This window comes from Schistocerca cancellata, chromosome 3 (assembly GCF_023864275.1).
Source record: "Schistocerca cancellata isolate TAMUIC-IGC-003103 chromosome 3, iqSchCanc2.1, whole genome shotgun sequence".
Lineage (NCBI taxonomy): Eukaryota > Metazoa > Arthropoda > Insecta > Orthoptera > Acrididae > Schistocerca > Schistocerca cancellata.
In genome coordinates this window covers 597,441,851-597,463,878 of record NC_064628.1, presented here as the reverse complement: position 1 = coordinate 597,463,878, position 22,028 = coordinate 597,441,851, and the positions used below count along the sequence as shown (strand labels likewise).

General features: G+C 37.1%; 1 protein-coding gene across 2 annotated transcripts in view; it reads right to left on the bottom strand.

Moving 5' to 3' along the window:
- The window catches only part of LOC126175486 (cyclic GMP-AMP synthase-like receptor), a 367,167-nt gene that overhangs the window by 77,186 nt on the left and 267,953 nt on the right, over nucleotides 1–22,028 (bottom strand). For both annotated transcript variants that reach the window (XM_049922303.1, XM_049922304.1), the window contains exon 10: nucleotides 16,773–16,853. In XM_049922303.1, the coding sequence (XP_049778260.1) occupies nucleotides 16,773–16,853 (81 nt within the window). The remainder of the gene's footprint in view (nucleotides 1–16,772; nucleotides 16,854–22,028) is intronic.

Genomic DNA, 22,028 nt, shown 5'->3' with positions numbered 1-22,028 from the left:
TTCATGTTCCATGACCAAGTGATGCTGCAGCATCCCAACTGTCTCCGTCTTGCTGTAAGTGCTGTGTTGTATCTGGGCTGCAGGAACCAAAAGCACCTCTGTCTCATCGTAACCATCATGTCCATAGTGTTGCTGTAGCATCTCCTCACCACAGACAGTGATTCCTGAAGCCACCTTTTGCAGTACTTTGCCCCGTAGCTTCAAGCAAGTTATTTAAGATAAGTAACAGCAGCAGATGAATAGTTCCTATTAGTATTTTGGATAATCACCCATGGTTAATGAAGCAGAAAGGCACAAAGTAATTGTGAGTCAGAAGTAGGGGCTGGTACAAGTTATCATGGAATACAAGAAGAAATAGGCTGGGTGCCAGGAAGTCAACTTTCTGCCTTTTTGCAATAAATTTCAGAAGAAATTAGAAAAGATGGATTCCAAGATAGGGAACGTAGACTCAGAAATTGAGTTAATAAGACCTGAGATAGTTGGAGAGTTGTACTGCAAAACAGAGACTATGAAATCTGAGCCAATGGAGGATTTGGAGTCAAAACTTAATGATAAATTTGAAAATCGTGTGGATACAAAATTTGGGAATGGATTTTGTGCAAGTATGTTTGAAGAATCACAATAAGAGACAGAGTAGCAGAATTTGATGCTGGAGGGTACAAGAAAAGAATTCATTTTAAAAGAGAATTAACAGGGGTAGAGGCAAAGGCTTACTTATAGAAAGAAGATGAGAAGAGTGAAAAAGACTGTGTAACAGAGTAAATATACACCTAGTCATTTAATGGGAAACAGAGGACAGAACTTACTGATTTGTTACCTGGACATAGGCATGTGTTTTCAAATAGACCGGGCAAGGTTGTTTATTTTTAGTATTCTTTGAGAGTGACACCACATGAAGTGACAAAGACAAAACCATTTTCTAATGCTGTGGCAGATAAAGAGGCAATAAGAGCCCAGATAAAGAAGATGTTTGACGGAATGCAATAGAAGTGGGCAGAATACTGTAATCCCATATTAATTGTTAAAATGAAAAACAGATGTGTAAGAATTGTATTAGATGCAAGAAGACTAAATTAAGTAATAGTTAAGGAGAATGATCAGCCTAAAAACATGACCAAGCTACAGCAGAATTTCAATTATGTAATACTCATGTCTAGTGCAGACTGTACCTTCAGATTTTGACAAATTATATTGGCTAAAAAAATTAGAAAATGTACAGCCTTTTTGTTTGAAGGGAGAACCTACATGTTTATAGTAGTACTATTTGGAATATCAATATGAGAAGCTGTGTTTGTCAGATATTTAAGTCATGTCCTTGGTAGTGAATTGATGAGGAGGTTGACAGTGTATGTCATGATATCTTCGTTACCGGTAGCACATGGGACAAGTATTCTAAACTGCTAGAAGATGTGTTCAAAGCAATTCATAAAGGGGGTATGACTCTTAAGTTCAGTAAGCATCAATTTTTCCATGCAGAGATAACTTTCACAGGACATCAGCTGAATCCTGAAGGGATTTACCTGAATAAAGAAAAGACCAGAGGCACTGAAGAATGTAAGACACCTAGGAATAGGGAATAATAAGCATGTTTCATTGGACTGTGTTCTGTTTACAGAAGATATATGAATGATTACAGTTTAAATTCAACTCACTTATGTAAATTATTGAAGAAAAATGTGACTTGGAGATGGACAATTGAATGCGATGAGGAATTTGAGACTACAAAAAATAACTATTGTAACAGAAATATACTTTTCTATCCAGATATGACTTTACCATTTTGCATTGCAACTCATCTGTCAGATTATGGGGTAGGATCAGTTTTATTCCAAGAAAAGATGGTAAATGGGGAGATAGAACACAGAACAACTGCATTTGCAAGAAGAATGCTGACTAAGCATGAGTTAATGAATGGGACCTCTGAGAAAGAATTATTAGCTGCATTTGCAAGAAGAATGCTGTCTAAACACGAGATAATGAATGGAACCTCTGAGAAAGAATTATTAGCAGTAACATTTGGGGCTCAGAAATTTAGAGTATGTTTGGAGGGAAGAGAGGAACTGATATTTACTAATTACAAAGCATCAATGCAAACGTGAATAACAGGCTTATGAGATGGGCCCTGTTCTTCCAACAATTTAATTGTAGTATGAGATTTATTAGAGGTGCAGAGAATAATGTAGCTGGTGCCTTGTCACAGCTGCCACCGAAGGCGAATAACTATGGAAAGGAAAGGGAAGAGAGAGAGTTTCAAATGCTGTACATGAAGGGGATAGAGGAAGCAAAGTAAATAAAGTCTATATGTAAAAACATGTGGCAGCTGCAGAATGGTGATCAGAGAGTGAATTTATTATTGGCTGTAAGGGATTTTAAAAATAAAGAGTCTTATAGAGGAATGTTATTTAGATGAAAATCATAGGAGAGAAGGGGTGGAAGCTGTGCTACCTGGATGATCACTTATAAACATAATTAATTACATTCACCAGAGTCATGGACATTATAGTGCACAAAAATGTTTGGAGGTATGCAGGAAAATATTATATTTAATAACTAGTGGAGAAACCTGGTGCTGCCCAGTTATTTATTTACAGCTGTGCATCCAGGTCTGCACCACACAGTGTCTGGTCTTGTTGTCAATGTTTATTACATCGTATCTCCTGAATTATGAGTGATACAGTGATATCATTTCTTAGGTACGTTCAGAGGCATATGTGGATACTGTCTGCAAAATGTGTTGCAGATGGAGTTAGTAACAAAGAGGGAATAAATTTAAACATCATGCATGATGCAGCAGCTTTTCATGCACCTCATTGTTTCTGACACCATATCTCCTGAACTGTGTATTGTACAGTGATATAAATTTGCACTTACAGTCGGTGGTTACATGAATACAATCTGTAAAATGAGTCATGAATACAGTTGCTAGCAAAGAAGTAATAAGCTATAATGTCATGATTCATGCAGTACTTTTACTACATGAACAACAGAAAAGAAAGTTAAGCAATAAATAATTTTCCTTTCATCATTCTGTAGGAGTTGTCACTGAACTAAACAAAATTGTAAAATTTTAAATAAAGCTTGTTGCAAGTAGCTAAGTGCTGTCATTCCCTAATACTGCATGAATGAAGTGTGAGAAGCTACTTGTCACAGGCTACACATCTTTTTTATCCCCACCACAACCCTTTTGATAGGTATGTGGTTCTTATCCTCACAGCAAATGTCATCTGACAGTAATATGTATGTTTATCGAGTTTGGTACACACACACACACACACGCACACACACACACACACACACACACACACACACACACACGTGTGACCATACATGCATGCACGCACAAGGAGAGTTGGAAAATAGCTGGCATCATGTGATAAGTGTCACAAGGTAAAATGTAGCATGGTAACAGTAAAAGGAGAAATGCAAAACATATACCAAGCAAATCAGGTGATCTAACAGTGATCGATCTCTTATGGATCATTACCAGCAGGTCTTGGGGAACTTAAATACATTTTAGTTGCACATCTACCTCTATACACTACAAACCACCCTGAGGTGCAGGGCGGAGGTTATGTCCCACTGTACCAGTTATTAGGGGTTTTTCCTGTTCCACTCATGGATGGAGTGCGGGAAGAATGATTGTTTGAATGCCTTGGTACATGCAGTAATTATTCTGATCTTATCTTCATGATCCCTATGTGAACTGTATATAGGGAGTTGTAGTATATGGCTAAAGTAATAATTTAAAGCTGGTTCTTGAAACTTTGTTAACAGACTTTCTTGGGATAGTTTACATCTGTCTTCCAGGGTCTTTCAGTTCATTTCCTTCAGTACCTCTGTGACACTCTCCCATAGATTAAACAAACCTGTGATCATTCATGCTGCCCTTTTCTGTATACATTCGATATCCTCTTTTAGTCCCACCTGATATGGGACCCGCACACTTGACCAATATTCTAGAACTGGTGACATGAATGATTTGTAAGCAATCTCCTTTATAGACTGATTGCACACCCCAGTCCATTTCATACCCTTACTACAAGGATACTGCATTTTAAGTTTTGTGAAGTGCAAAATTTTACATTTCTGAATATTTAAAGCAAGCTGCTAATCTCTGCATCGTTTTGAAATGTTATCAAGATCTGGCTGAATATTCATGAAGCTTCTTTCACACAGTACTTCATTAGAGATAAGTGCATCATATCCAAAAAGCATGCTTTTACTATTGTCTGCAAGGTCATTAACACACAACATGAACAACAAGGGTCCCGAGACAAACCCCTGGGGCACAATTCCTTGTAGATCATTTCTACTACCATTCTTGTAGATGGGTGTGGTCTGTGCCTTTCTCCAAGACCTGGACATGATTTTTTGTTTGAGAGATCTACAATAGATTATAGTTAGAAGGGGGTAACTCAGCCACAAATTCAGTATACAATCTGATGGGGATTCCATTGGGCCCTACAGCTTCATTCAGCTTTAACAATTTCAGTTGTTTATCAGTACAACTGACACTAATACTTATTTTATTCATCTTTTCAGTGGTTTGAGGATTAAATTGGGGCAATTCTCCTGGGATTCCCTTTGTAAAGGAACATTTGAAAATGGAGTTAAGCATCTCAGCTTTTGCTTTGCTAACCTCAGTTTCAGTTCATCTCTCACTTGCTACATACTGGACACGGACTTTGATGTCACTAGCAGCCATTACATATGATCAGAGTTTCTCTGAGTTTCATGAAATATCATCTGACAATATCCTGCTATGATAGCCATGCATCACACATTGCTACTTTGACAGACAAACACGTTTAATTCAGCATCTCTCTATGCTTTGTTTTATAGCTGTTATGCGGTAACCTCTGCAGTTTTGAAGTGGACATCCTCTAAGAGATCAGATATATTTTTTGCCATTAGATCAAATATGTTTGCAACATGAGTGCAATTCCTAATTATCTGTTCTAGATAGTTTTCAGAGGAGGAATTTAGTAAAGTTTCACAGGATATTTTAGTGTGTCCACCACTAACAAAAGTGTCATTTTCAAATTAATTGTTGGATGGTTAAAGTCTCCACTGATGATTACAGTATCATTAGAGAACTTACATACAAGTTAACTGAGGTAGTTGATGTTTTCTCAAAATTTGTCAAATTATAGCTTTTGAGAAAGGCCCAGTTTAGAGCATTATTAATAAATGAGACAGAGATTTTTTAGTAAATTTTATGAGGCCAGAACATATTTTTCCTGGTAACTGAGCAGTTTGTTTCACATATATGGGACCTGTTTATTGAAAGATCAGGGATAAATCATATATGGATATCAGTGTACCACCCAGGTAACAATCCTGCTAAAAGATACATGTGAGCACTTGGCAAGTTCTGCAGAACATGCTGCAGCAAAAAGCACAGTGCAAGGGTAGGATATGTATCAGCATTTGAGGATTTACTGAATACAGTACAGAGTTGTGCTACAGGTGAAGGATGAAAGGCCAGAGAATCTGATTGTTGCAAAAATATATTTTCCACCAAAACAAAACCTGATGAATTGAGAAAGAGAAATTTTAGCATAAGAGTGAATGACTAGAAGGGAATTAGAAAGAAAGAGAAGGCATGATAGAAGATGCAAAGAAACAAAATTCAGACTAGAAGATAAAGTATTACAGTAGTCAAAACCAAAGAAAAATCAGGTATTTTTGATGGAGATATTAAAAAACTGCTTCAGTTATACCATGGACCATGTGTGCATAGACCCTAGAGTTTAGTATCCTCAATATAAAAGATACAGTTTGGCTTAAAGACTATAATAGTTATAATCATGCTGTGAGAAATAATGCAGGTAATCTGATATATAAAGTGTATACTAATTTGACATGTTTGTACAGTTCTAATTATTTGGTGGTGTCACTGTGTAAAGTTAGTATATGTGTATGTTGGGTGATAAAAAATATTCACAGATGATATGAAGATGTCAGAAATCTTGTCTGTGTGGGAATTTGTGTAATGTCCATATTTATGTTTAAAGAAGTTAGGAAAGTAAATATAGAAGTAGGAAGGCAATATGTAGATCATTTGTTTAAGAAAATAGTCATTTAAAAAATTAATTTTAGGGTTTTATTAAATTTGTTAATGTGTGTATGACACCTGGAGTTAAAACTGGAGCTTGGGGGTAGGATTGTTGGGTTTCCTCATATGGGATGGGGTCAATTTACCTGAGCAAACATTGATTTTGGAAATTCATTGTCTGATCAGATGAGTTGGCTGGCAATAAATACACAATACTGCTGGCTGTAAGCAAGAATGAATGGAGGGCAATCCATAGTGAACTGATGCAAGAACTGACCATCTTGACTTGCAGGGACCATTCCCAAAATAGAGTTGCAGTGAAAATAGTGTCGTTGTAATATGAGAGGTGCTCATAAATGACAAATGAACTAGTAACTATAACTGACATAAATGAATGAGTTCATTTAGATGTAGTTTATAGGAGTGTATTCAACTTTTGAGTGGGCATAGCACGAGAAGGCGCATGGCGCACTTTGTACACAAGTAAGAAATATCTGTCTTTATGTTACCATGGTAAACATGTATAAACAAAATTACAGTTTAATCTTAGTTTAATTAAACAATGATAAAGTAAACTAACATTATTTAAACTGAACCACTGTTCAGTTAATCAATAATAACATAAACCTTTCACTGTATCATTTTGTGTCACACACAGTTGTCACCCATGCTGATGACCCACTCGAAGCATTAAACAGTGCAGTTGCATCAGATCCCTGCCATCCACTTATTTGACAACTAATTTATTCATAGATAACTGCCTCATTGTGGTCTGTGCTTCCAGCTCAAAACTTGGTAATTTTCTTGAATGGATAGTAAACTTTGTTTTACCTAGTTTTCTGTTTGTTTTAGAGTGCTACTGCTCACTTATACAACTTATTACTCTGTTAGATGCTGCAGTAATGAATGAATAGGTATGGGTTCACAGTTGTAAAACAACATTGGAGTGGTACAAAACAATGTTATTTGTGACTGGTGCACTTTACACACAGGCACACCCACTGGAGGGTTAATCCTTGGGGAGATCTTTTTTTTTTCTCTTTTGTCTCAAAAATTCCATACACATATTTTGGCTCAACTAGAAATTAGGTAATTTTAACTAATGACAGACACATTCAGCTTGTTGTCTGGTGCTTCTTTGAATCACACGCAGCAGACTAATATGATTCAAGCTACAGGCTGTGGATTTATATACACATATCAGTCATGAAATGTGAAGGCCAGTCTGAGTGATGTATAGCTGGTGAGATGGCTATGACTGAGCCACAGCTTGGTGTGGAACCGCTTCCAGGAAATCCTGCATAATTAAATACACCATACAGCTAAGTGTTAGCAGAAGACATGCTGTTAGGACAAAATTCTGAGTGTGTCTACTCCTAAATTACATATTCACTAAAGAACACAAAAAAATACAAAAAGTAAGTGAAAATTCCAATAAAGTCTCCACCAACCATATTAGTTATGTTACTAAAGCTTAGATATGTTTTTTATAAAAAAAATACTTGTGAATATATACTTTTCACTAGACAAAAAATATCATAGTAGAAAGGTTGTGCCAAAGCTCTGCCACAATTACACAATTTTCTTCATTGCTTATACATTTTGGTAATATATACTAGTAAAATAATGTTGTACAATACTTCCATTTACCTTCAGTGGCAACGTACAAGCATAAAGAATTAAATTGCAAATTTGATTTTTCCTGTAGTTCTGATTCACTGTGTGGAAGGTACTATGTAAAAGACAGTTTCAGCTGAGTGTAGAATTAATCTGTACAATAATGAAATGCAAAAGTAGCACAGAGATCTGTATTATGTGTTTAATGTAAATATATTTAAAATTGTGAATATTTCAGTTGTATAGGAGTTAAACACTGATATGATTCAAGTAGTGGTCATATGACCAAGTTGCAGCAGGAGAACGCACTGCATGTTCACAGTCTTTTGTCAGTATTGGTGGTGAGGGTAAGAACTGTACAGCCTGTGAGCCACTGGTGTTGAATTTGTTCAGTCTTGATGCAACAGCTTACAATTGTGAAGATGAGTTTATTTGTTGAGTCAGCCAACAAATGTTGTTGATTTTCATATTAGACGGTGTGGACCCAATTATTGTGTGGAATTAGTCAACGTTAGCATGCCCTTGCAAAAGTGAAACACTGTACATGTAGGAATTTTTTGCTTGCACTGCTTTACAAAACATAAATTATTAATTGTGAATATTAGCCCTGGTATGGCCTCCAATTGAGGGAACATGTTTTGACTAAAATTAAAGTGAACTTGAGTCTGACCCTGTGTCAGGATACATCAATGGACAAATAGACCATTCCCAGATTACTTGATGTTTTCATAGTGAAAGGTGCTTTAAATTATTCTTTGACTGTTCATAGACTGACATTATTTGTTGAATTAATATATGGCTCAAAGCAATGGTGTTCAATCAAACCCTTGTGCAGGTGAACCATCTAACAGGTTGTGCACTAGCCTGCAACTAATATTGCCCTGTCACCACCACCGCCACCACAAGTCATCTTTCAAAGTGTAACTGCACCTTCACAGTAACTCACTCACAAAATATTCACAAGGAAAATGCAGTGCTTGATGTAACATGCTTGTGATGCATATGAATAAATTTGGATTGCATAACATTAATTCTTCTCAGGGAAACTTAAAATACAGAAATTGGTATTTTAAAATACAAAATCTTTTCATTAAATTGGAATAATTTGATCACATTATAAAGAGCTGAATCAGCATAATGTTTATTAGTGGATACTATGTATGCTGTGTAGTTACTTCATACGGAGAATAGATATTGCTGCATTGCTGCATTGAGTATCTGTTGGCATCACAGTATTTGATCTGGAGAGACATTTCAAATTCAGAACCTTTAAGCATTTGAATACTTTTCACAATGTGCAGTATGAATTTTCAATTCTTTCTACCTCTCTAAGCACTGTTCTCAAGTATGCTACTTGAATATAATTCTCTATGTTAGGTGAGAACAATGCGGGGATGATTGCTCCACAATTGTTCACTCCACTGAAAAGTTAAACTTTTCAGTAGTATATGTTGCTATATAAAATAACAAAAAAAGTGAAATCTTTTTTTAAAATAAACTAGAGTTACTTCTAATTAATCACTGGTTTTACTTGGTAAATGAGTTCTTGAATTTTAATTCAAAGCATTTGTAAATTGCACTTGTAAATTAAAATTTAAATTATTTTAATTTAAAATTCATACAATATAGTTTTTTAGCATTAGTAATTTAAGTTTTTCATTTGTAAACTGAAAAGCAATGTTGTTAAATGAAATTTAAACAATATTTCTTCTTTCCCTTTCTCTTATAATTGAAAAGTTCTACATCTGATGTACTAATGAAGAATGGTAAGGCACACAGTAGATCAAAATTCTCCAACAAATAAAAGAAAATCTAGTACAGAATAATGAAAATATTATGAAAAGGATAGATTGCTATTCATCATATAGTGGAGATGAGTTGCAGGTAGGTGTGACAAAAAGACTCTCAAACACACACACACACACACACACACACACACACACACACACACACACAACCACAGACTCTGGCTGCCAATTTCAGATTCAAGTGAAGCTGCCAGATTCAATTGAGGCAGCCAGAGACTGTGGTCATGTGTGTGTGAGTTGCACTGCATGAGTGTGTGTGTGTTGTCTAATTCCAATGAAGGTCTTCTTGGCCAAAGGGTTACTTGTTTACAGTCTTTTTGATATTCTTATCTGTGACCCAACATCTCCACTATATGATGAGTAGCAGTCTATCGGTTTCACAATGTTGCCAATCAATAATAACTGTACTTTTCAGAAATCTTGGCCACTCTGTCCCTGCTCACAACTAACAGTACCCAAATACCCATATATTTATGTGAAAAAGGTACACTTTGAGAATTTTTGGATGTTTGCAAATTTTTTCATGGTAAATTGGTGTTTATGATTTACAGTTACTTTGAAGATGTAACATTAAGTAACACATTGTGTCATATTAGTTCTCTCTTATAATAGGAGTGTATATTTTATACATTTATTGTACAATATTTCTACTGCTGAACTTTCTTAGTAATCATGTCCCAAGAAATGCTTCAGAGAACTGGTAAAACTTGTACCAAGTTTTCTGTTGTCATAACAGATACCTCATTTTTGGCTATAAATTACTTAAATTCCAAAAGATTGTAGATAATATTCATAGCGTATAAAACTCATAAATTTAAAGAGAAACAGTAAGCTATTCAGTAAAATACTGCATCAGGCATACATTGTTCACCATTCTGTAAAATATTGCACCTGGCATACTGCACGCACATTGTGTTTACTGTTCTCAGGCAGGGGATGAATTGGTTACTATTTACAAGCAGTTGGAAATAGCCCTGACTACAGTCAGGTGATTGGAAGCTTCTGTGAATGGATGTTTTTGGAGGGTTACCAAGATTTGTGTACCAGAGGCACCAAAGATACTCAAGGTACTATCCTCTCCTGTGGACACTGTCTCTCCTGCAGGAAATACAAGACCCATCATTATTCATCCACCAGATGGTGATTGGAATGGCAATGTTGGATCTAGGTATCCTGTATGGGGTAGACAGGGACCAAGGAGGACTCAGACTGCTGTACCAAACCCTCTAACAAACAAGCTCAAGGTGCTGTCTTTCACTGAGACTGGAAATGAGTCAGTAGGGCTCACTCCACCTATTTTGGGGAAATAAACTGTGCCCCATTTCAAGAGGAGGCAAACACGAAAGGGTAGGGATCTATTAGTCACTGTCAGTTCCAATGTATCATGAATAGTGGTACCTCTTAAGGAAACTGCAACAAGGGATGGGAAGAAATACCAGGTATACTCATTGTGTATGCTTGGAGGCATGCTGAAGAGGCTATTCTGACAACCATTTAGGGCACATGGTGCAACCAACTACAGACTGTGGTGCAAGTTGGAACAAGTGATGAATTCTGTCTGGGCTTTGAGATCATACTTGGATCATTCCAATGACTAGCAGAGAGGGTTGAGAATAACATCCTTGTTCATGGAGTTTCAGTGAAGCTCACAACCTGCAGCATTGTCCCCAGAACAGATCATCGCTCCTTGGTTCTTAGTTGAGTGGAAGCAATGGACCAGAGATTTTGAAGGTTCTATGACAAGCTAGGCTGCGACTTCCTCAATTTGCACCATAAGGTTGAGAACTGTGGGATCCCATTAATGGGTCAGGTGTGTGATACATGTCAGAGGCTCCTACCCAGGTAGCTGACTGTGTGTGGGATGCACAAAAGAGCTTTTTAGATTAGGTAACTCTCCATTCAGTCCAGATTATGATAGCTATGGGAAACCCAGAAATATCAGTGTAAATCCCAAAGAAATGCCTTATATGGATCAGAGTATCAAAATCCTGGTGGTTAAATGCCAAAGCATTTGGAGCCAAGTGTCAGAGTTTGAAGCATTCCAAAAAACACTGAAGCTCACATAATATTAGGCACTGAAAGCTAATTCAAACCTGACAGTGTTATGAAAAGGATAATTGCTACATCATATAATGGAGATGCTGAGCTGTAGATAGGCACAACAAGAAGACTGTCAAACAAAGCTTTTGGCCAAACAGGCCTTCATTAGAATTAGGCAACATACCAACCCACCCACCCTTCCCCCCCCCCCTCCCCTCCCCCACATACACACACATGGAAACACACACACACACACACACACACGTGTTGTCTAATTCTGATGAAGGCCTGTTTGGCCAAAAGCTTTGTTTCACAGCCTTCTTGTTGTGCCTTTCTATGCCTCAGCATCTCCACAATATGGTGAGTAGCAACTATCCTTTTCATAATATTGTCATCTTCTATCTTGGATTTTCCATTGTTTGGATAAAACCTGAAGTTGACAGAGGTGAGATGTTGGGAAAAATTTAAGAGTATACCAAAAGAACAGGGAAATGGAGGTGGTGTATTTGTTGCAGTAGGCAAGAAACTCAAATACACCAAGGTAGAAGTTGAATTTGCATATAAGACTGCTTGGGAAAAATGCAGTATCAAGAGTAGGCACTACATTGTAATAGGAAAGTTCTGTGAAGATACTATAATCATTGGAGGAAACTTTAATCATCAAACAATCAGTTTTGTTAGTGGTGGGTATGAAAGACATCCTGTGAAACATTACTAAATACCTTCTCTGAAAGTTACTTAGAACAGTAGTTCAGAACCCCACTTGGGATGGAAATATATTACATCTAATGGCAACAAACAGGCTTGACTTCTCTGAGGAAGTCCACATTGAAACTGGTATTGTTGACCATGAGGCAATTAAAGAAAAAATGGATAGCAAAACACAAAGGGCAAATAACATGAGGAGAAAGATTTATATGTTCAGGGAACTAGACAGAGAATCAACAGTGTCATACTTCAATGAGGAACTTGAAACTTTTAGCTCAAGACAGGAGCATGTAGAGGAACTACAGCTCAAGTTTAAAAGAACAGTTGACCATGCACTGGATAGATATGTACCCAGTAGGACAGTTAATAATAGGAGTGACTTCCAAGATTTACAGTCTGTGTAAAGAAACTTTTGAGAGATGCTGAATAAAATGCATTTGGCAGTCAAGATGGCAGAAAGGCTACTAACAAAGTTTCAAGAATCAGCTTTCAATAATGATAGAAGCAGTGTACTACAACCCCCAAAATATCAATCCCATAGGGACTATGAGGACAAGATTAGATAATTACAGCACACATGCAGAGCCATTTAAACAATCATTTTTTCTACATTCCACCTTCCAAGGAATGGGAAATTGCCCTAATAGTCAGTACAGAGGGGTGTATCCACTGTCATACACTTAACAGTGGTTCACAGAGTATAGATGTAGAAACAGATGATGGTGATTGTAATCATGATGACACTATCTGACTGATGTTTTGAAAAATACACAGTGTGAATGTTATGTTTTACCAAGTACTATAGGCTGTGCATAAGCATACACCAAATGTAGTTTTGATGTGAATTTCATGGAAAATATCTCCATTTTATGTGATAATTTTACTATGAACAAAAACTTCGGTTCTGTTTATTAGTATGAGGGTTGAATGAAAAGTAATGCCTCCACCTTTGTTAATTGGGTTTGTATGGGAATATTTTAATAAATCAAATGTAGAAATAATCCTTAGAATGTGATCTTCAATTACCAATATTCATTTTTCCACATAATCACCAGCCAATTCCATACATTTCTGTCAATGATGAACGTGTTTTCTGAAGCTCTCACAGAAGAAGTTGACACTCTGTTTCCACAACCACAGTCTCACAGTTCTCTTAATGTCTTTATCAGAAGCATAATGATGACCCCGCAGATTGTCTTTCATTATAGGGAACAGACGGAAGTCAGACAGTGCTAAATCTGGACTATGATGCCATATGGTGGTGAGATTCAGTCTCCGAAGTTCTGTTGTGGTGGCACGTGAAGTGTGTGGTATGGCGGCATTGTCATGCTGCAGGAAAACAACTTCCTTTTCCTTTTGGACCCTTGTTAGCTGTCGTTTCAGAGTTTGCAGTGTTGTGATGTAATGCTCTGAATTTATTATTATTCCACAATCAAGGAAATCAACATGGATAACACCATCTGCATCCCACAACACTGTGGCCATGATTTTTCCAGCTGAGGGCTGCGTCTTGAATTTCTTTTTCTGGGGCAAGTCTTTGTGTCAATATTCCATAGACTGACATTTCATCTGATATTCCATAGACTGATGTTTTCTGGGTCATAATGACCCAGACATAATGACAACTGAATGGAGAAAGGTGTCACCTTCATTATCCTACAGCAAGAGGAGTTCCTGGCAAATTTCAAGTCTGTGCACTTTCATTTCAGGAGTCAGCATCCTGGGTACCCATCATGCACAGATCTTCCGATAACCAAGCAAAGCAATAATGTGGCCGCACGTTCTTGTGAAGTGCCGATTGTGCTTGCAATTTCTCTCTGAGTAATACAATGATCATCCTGAATCAATCTGTCAACATTTTGCTTGTGAAACTCGATGGTTGCTGTCACAGGACATCCAGCTCTTTGTTTGTCATGCAGGTCAGATGTTCCCACCTCAACATATTTAAGATTACTCATCCAATGACACACAGTACTTACATCAACACAATCATCATAAAGTGCTTTCATTCTCTGATGAGTCTCCTTTGGGGTGACACCTTTTGCTGTCAAGAATTCAATTACTGCACGTTGCTTAAATGGCATTGTCCGATCGTCTGTACAGGGTTCCATACTTTTCACTGTAACAACACAACAACACAACCATTCAATGCAAAGGCTTCCTGCCAACTGGAGGTGTAGAGAAGAGGCTACACAACAAGGCAGCACCTACCACATACCAATGCTGCCAAGTGTTGAAGAGTTGCAAAGGTGGAAGCATTACATTTCAGTATAACCTCGTACATAAATAAATGCCATTTAATGTCTTCCACTATATTCTCAGATATAGTATTGAATTAACTCCTTATCCAAAGAGTGAACAATAAATTAATACCTTTAGAAATATCCTTCTGATTATTTAACTTCATTTTTTATGCAAGCTGAAAGTGGTGTAATTTTTATTTTATACAGCAATGTGTATATCTACAAAATAATTATTATGTACCTAAAAACAAAGATGATGTGACTTACCAAATGAAAGTGCTGGCAGGTCGACAGACACACAAACGAACACAAACATACACACAAAATTCAAGCTTTCGCAACAAACTGTTGCCTCATCAGGAAAGAGGGAAGGAGAGGGAAAGACGAAAGGATGTGGGTTTTAAGGGAGAGGGTAAGGAGTCATTCCAGTCCCAGGAGCGGAGAGACTTACCTTAGGAGGAAAAAAGGACGGGTATACACTCGCACACACACACATATCCATCCACACATATACAGACACAAGCAGACATATTTAAAGACAAAGAGTTAAATATGTCTTTAAATATGTCTGCTTGTGTCTGTATATGTGTGGATGGATATGTGTTTGTGTGCGAGTGTATACCCATCCTTTTTTCCTCCTAAGGTAAGTCTTTCGGCTCCTGGGACTGGAATGACTCCTTATCCTCTCCCTTAAAACCCACATCCTTTCGTCTTTCCCTCTCCTTCCCTCTTTCCTGATGAGGCAACAGTTTGTTGCGAAAGCTTGAATTTTGTGTGTATGTTTGTGTTCGTTTGTGTGTCTGTCGACCTGCCAGCACTTTCATTTGGTAAGTCACATCATCTTTGTTTTTAGGTATATTTTTCCTACGTGGAATGTTTCCTTCTATTATAACCAAATAATTATTATGGTATTTCTAAATTCTTTTTACCTACTTCCTCAACTTCACTACTTTTGTCATGTTAACAGAATCTTCCATCAGTTCTTGGTAGAACCACATTATAATAAATGAAAAGGGCCAATTTACTTTTGTTCTATAGTAGTACCGTAGTACTACAATACTGTAGTACAGTAATACTGTAGAACAAAAGTAAACTGGTGCTTTTCATTCAACACTTTTGTTATTCACATATGTTGTTGTTGTTGTTGTTGTTGTGGTCTTCAGTCCTGAGACTGGTTTGATGCAGCTCTCCATGCTACCCTATGCTGTGCAAGCTTCTATATATTCACATATATCTCACATCTAATTAAAGAACTTCAATAGATATCTAGCTGCTGTTAACACTGATACATAACTCAAATTATGAAGAGCAATACATGTATTTTTGTAATAGAGTATTGGCCAAATAAAAAGACAGTAAGCAGTCATATGCTTCCCCTGCGCTTGTTTAAAACAGTGTAAAGTAATGCTAAAATTTTCAATTTTGGAGAAAATTTAAATGAAAAAGACAGGAATTTGTACGAGAATAAAGCATATAACTGTAAACAGTTAGATATATACATTAGCTTGTTCTGTGGATCATAATTGTTATGTTTTTCTGTGAAGTGGAAATGAGTAGGTAAATGTAATAAGCCTGTACTTCTGTTGAAGAGATTTGTGAAGAGGTTAACACAAAACTGCAACCCTAAATGGAAACAAAATGGAACCAAACAATCTAGTACCAATATGTAAATGTGGATTGAATGTGGGACCATTATTTGACACCTTAAATGAAGTAATAAATAATTCTGTAGAATGGAAGCCAATGATCCATCACCAAAAATTTGAAGTCAGTCTCATGTACCTGAAAGCTTATAACCAGTGATTTCTGGAATACCTCAAGGATCATTATCATTGATTAACCTGGAGTAACTGGTGGATGTTACATCTGCCCATGGGACTAACAGGATGAGAAACATGTGAGAAGAAACAAGGGTTGCAAAAGAAATATTCATCCTTCACCAGAACAATGAAAGTGCTTAGCTAAGGGAAAACTGGAGGATTTAAAGAACAAATTGTTGGAACATTCAACTCTTTGCTATCCTCTGTCTTCATCATAATCCTATATAGAAAGGAACTTTGGAGGGAAAAAGTTTTGAGTCCAGTGAGCAGGCAACTATAGAAAATAAAAAACTAGTTCACTTTTGATGTAACATGTATAACCTTTCACTGTCTGGAAAGAACCTGTCATCTTGCTTATGAGCCTTCATTTAATTCACAGTTTAAATATCATACTGCAGAGAGCAGCATCCTAATTCTCACTCTAATAGTGTTTGCTACTTCATTAACATTTGAATGAGTACATTAAGTGCTAGCTCACCCTTGATTCCAAGTGTCAAAAGATCCTCCATTACTGCTTTGCAGGGTAGCAGGAAGTGGCTCATGATTCTGATCCTCAGTTCTGCAACAAGAATTTTAGAAAACAAACATTTGACAGAAATTTATGTCCCTTCATTAAAATGTTGTGATAAATCACAAAAGTGGCTAATAAGGCACTCCTTCACTTTATTTTTGAATATCTGCAGAGTTTCAATTTCCTGCTGCTGTGTACAAGCAACCTGCTACAGAGTTTTGCACCAGAATATACAGTGCCCACTAATGAAGAGGAAGATTGCAAAATCTAATTGACCTTTGAAGAATTAATTTTTGGTAGCTTATTACATTTATATAAAAAATAAAAGGATAGCCATTAGTGGTGCAATACAAAGAAAAGTAAATCTGCACACCTCACCTGGTGAAAGTTTTTCATTGAAGGCAACACATTATCAGTCCGCATGACTCAGCATAATGTTTATAGGATAATAACAGGTCAGTCCACTCTGTTCATGTTTTCTTATCCATATTTGAATCACTGATTACACTGTATATTACAATGCCAAACTCTGAAAGCAGGTGGAAATACGATCACAGAGGTCCTACACAAGATCTTGGTCAACTTTTGGGAGACTGGCAGGATCCCTGATGACTGGAAATCAGCTGTCATTCACCTTTTACATAAGAAAGGTGATTGCAGTGACATCAGAAACTACTGGAGGATCTCTCTGCTGCCAATAGGATACAAAGTGCACTCCTAGATTTAACTGGACAATGTAGAAAGTCAATGTGGTCAAACAACTGGTTAATATCAAGGAGGATTTTGACATGGAAGGTCCTGTACAGAGCAGATCTTCAATCTGAAAACTATTTTTCAACTAAAACAAAAAAGGAGTATGAACATCACCATGGTTTTCATTGACTTTGCAAAAGCTTATGATTCCTTGACTGTCAAACACTCTTTTTAGTACTGCAAGAACAAGGTGTGGATTACAACACACACACCTTCATCAAACAGACTCTCAAGGATACAATCTCTAAGGTGAAGTTCAGAGGAGAACTATGTCAGAGTTTCAACATCAAAATGGGAGTATGACAGGGTGTTGGTCCATCACCCATTCTGTTTAATCTGGTGCTTGATAAAGTCATCAAAATCTGGGAATGTATGATGAGGAATCTAGGAATCAAACCAGTTACCATTGGAGCTGGGACCTGAAGAACTGAGATAAGGTGCCTTGCTTTCACAGATGACATTGCAATCTTAACCAACAACTCTAAGAATGCTGTCATTACTGTGATGTCAGGGTTACAAATATCACATGACAAGACCAAATGCTCTGAGAACCGGTACTCCAGTAATACCCCTTTGACGACTACACACGGAATGATTGGGAGGATTAATCACTTTCGTTTTCTTGATGAATAGTCCACCCCAATGGTAGAGACAGCACCTCCATCGTATAAAGGTGTAACAAACTCAACACAGCATACCATCTGTCCCACAATCTGTACAACAGGAAGTGCATTTCAAAGAATGCTAAGGTCTGTCACTACAGGCCACAGTTTCTGTATGCCGCAGAGACCCTCCTGATGAACAGAAAAGGCATGATGGATGACCTGGAGAAAGCTGAAAGATGTATTCTCTGAAAAATTCATGGCCCAAGATTGCTCCCAGATGGAACCTACTGATTGAAGTCTAATGCTGAACTGTATCAACAGTTAGAATCAGTCAAAATGAGTATGCAACATAGGAGGCTCAAGTTCTATGGGCACCTACAATGAATGAACAACAATAGGCTTACCAAGAAGATCTTCTCATTGGTTAAAAGCTACAAGACTGGAAGCCTGTGGCTTAATGAAGTACTAAAGGACTTGGCTTCAACTGGGATTTCTGTTCTTGAGGTAGAAGATCATTCCAAATTTTGTACTATGGTAGAGTCTTTGACCCCATCACCTAGAGTCCCTAAATGTCAGAAGCCCCTTTACAGGAGAGGAAGGAGAAATTATCAGCAGGGCTCAAGAGATATTGGGAACAGAAGGGAGTATTGAAGAAGAACTAGTCATAAGTGATCCTTAGTGGTCTTAAATTGACAATAAAATATTAATAAAATGACATTGAAAGGCATTTTGTGCTTCCACTGGATTCCCGACAACTAAATGGCAGAATGTGCTCTCCCACATGCTACTTTGTCTTATTACCACCTGATACCTTTTTGTCTCACTGGTGGGTCCTGTAAAACTCCATTCTGAATCTTTGATAGGGATGCATAGCTCGTATGAAAATTATTTTTATTCCTGATGCTACATTAGGGATGTGAGTCACATAGTTCATCCTACATTTATTCTTATTATTAAACAAATATACCATTAGGGAGTTATGTATTGATACATAACTGAGTAAATCACTAGGTCCATGAAGAGATTCCTGCAAGATGTTTTGTTAGCTACTTCACACAATAAATTCTTTTTTTGCCTTAGGTGTACTGCCTCAGGACAGCAACAAGTAAAAGCATGCAGAGAGTGCCAGTAATTGCATCAAGGTGAACATAACGAGAGAAATTTGTAAGTGCAAAGCATCCAGGACTGAACTGTTATTTTACCATGTTCTTTTGTCACCTCACTCCCTTACACAGCTGGATGCCCAGCAACTTCATACAAGGGGTCTCATCCATCTAAAACAAGACCTCATATACTGATGAATCTGTAACATTTAAATTTTGCAAATATATCAGCTTCATTGTGCAAAGCAATGAGCTTGTGCTAATGAGTGTGGTACATATACAAGGCTATCTCATTACACAAGCCCATTGTGGTCTACATAATAAAACAATGTTTATTAATTTCATGAATAGTGTTTATAATTTTCCAGGAACATATTTACTTTGTCATCATCTGTGATTCTTGTTAGCTCTGTAGAATCACCTGTTCTTCAAACATGTCTCAAAAAATTTTAAGTTTCTTCAATTGACTGGCCTGCTTCATGCTGTTGTGCATTGCCTGTAGTTACAGCCTATTATTGACTGGCCTGCTTCATGCTGTTGTGCATTACCTGTGGTGACAGCCTATTATGGTCTCCTTCTACATATATCCCTCACAGATTGCAATCTTTTCATTTTTTGTAGGAGTTTTCATAGTTATGTGAAATACTTGTTACCCATGGTAGTCCACAGATTTTTTTGTCAATCAAAGTGTACAGAGCCTATATTAAGCTGATACTGAAAATGTTTGAAAGTGGCTGGAGGAAAAAATTTTGAATCAGAACATTTGTCTATAAACCCCAGCCAATGACACTAAAACCAAAAGAAATAAATGAAGATTTAGCTGGAATCATACATTATTGACACAACAGAAAAAGCAACAGGAAAGAGAAGCATGAACTTCACCATATGGCAACTTATTTTTGAGTTATGCACACTCATTCAAGACATTCACAGCTTGGACACAAACTCCTTTAAAAATACAGCTGGCACAGCATTTGGAGAGACCGAACTTGCAATTTTAAATGATGAAACACCACCACATCTATCCCCGCAGTCCTTGCAGCACCCAGCTCAGTGGTGTCACAACATAGTGCTGACACTGTACCATAAACTGAAGTCGCCATTGTAGTTTTTTAACCATGCAAATCTTCCAGTGACCTTTATAGTATCAGAGAAATGTATGAGAAGGAAAAAGTTTGTTTCACTGTACCAACCTCTAGCACTTGCATCCTATGTTCTCAATTATTTGTTGGATGTATTCCAATCTATATCTTCCGCCACAGTTTTCACCCTCTATGGCTCTCTTTGTTACCATGGAAGTTATTTCCTGATGTCTTAACAGATATATATTATTCTTGTCAGCACCTTGGATGCATGAGTGTTTAAGCTGATTGTGCAATAATAGTCACACTTGTTGACTCTTGCTACCTTCTGAACAGTGTAAATGATGTTTTTTTAAAAGTCTGACAGTATATCACCAGTCTCGTACATGCTGCATACCAACATGAATAGCCATTTTGTTGCCACTTCCCCCAATGATTTTAAAAATTCTGATGGAATGTTATCTAGCCCTTCTGCCTTATTTGATCTTAAGTCTTCCAAAGCTCTTTTAAATTCTGATTCTCCTACTGGATCCCCTATCTCATCTCTGTTGGCTCCTACTTCTTCATGTATCGTGGCATCAGAACAGTCTTCCCCCTTACTGAGGCCTTCAATGTACTCCGTCTACCTATCGGCTCTCTCTTCTGCATTTAACAATGAAATTCCCATTGCACTCTTAATGTTACCACACTTGCCTTTAATTTCAACAATGGTTGTTTTTGACTTTTGTGTATGCTGAGCTAGCCTTTCTGACAATCATTTAGTTTTTTGATTTCTTCACATTTTTCATGCAGCCATTTCACCTTAGTTTCCCTGCACTTCCTATTTATTTCACTCCTAAGTGAAATGTATTTCTGTATGCCTGAATTCTCCTGAACATTTCTACACTTCCTTCTTTCATTCATTGCATGAAGTATTTTTTCTGTTACCCATGGTTTCTTCACAGTTACCTTCTCTGCACCTATGTTTTCCTTTCCAACTTCTGTGATTATCCTTTTAAGAGATGTCCACTCCTCTTGAACTGAACTGTCTACTGAACTATTCCTTATTGCAGTATCTATAGCCTCGGAGAACTTCAACTGTATCTATTCATTCCTTAGTACTTCTGTAGCCCACTTCTTAAAACATTGCTTCTTCCTGACTTGTTTCGTAAACTTCATCCCTCTGTTCATCACTACTAAATTGTGATCTGGATCTATATCTGCTCTTACAACCCAGTATTTGATTTTGGAAACTCTGCCTGACCATGATGTTATCTAACTGAAATACTTACCAAGTATAACTACACCTCTTGTTATTCTTAAACAGAGTATTTGCTAATACTAGCTGAACTTTTTGCAGAACTCAATTAGTCTTTCTCCTCTCTTATTCCTATACCAAGCCCATATCCTCTATAACCTTTCCTTATGCTCCTTCAACTACAACTACATTCCAATCCACCATGACTATTAGATATTCTGCTTCCTTTATGTACTAAATTAACTATTAAATATCATCACAAATTTCCTCTACCTCTTCACTTCCAACTTGCAATGTTGGCACCTATACCTGAACTATTTGTTGTCGATGTTGGTTTGCTGTTGATTCTGATGAGAACAATCTTATCACTGAACTGTTCACAGTAACTCTCACTCTCTCTCCTACCTTCCTATTCATAATGAATCATACTCCTGTTATACCAT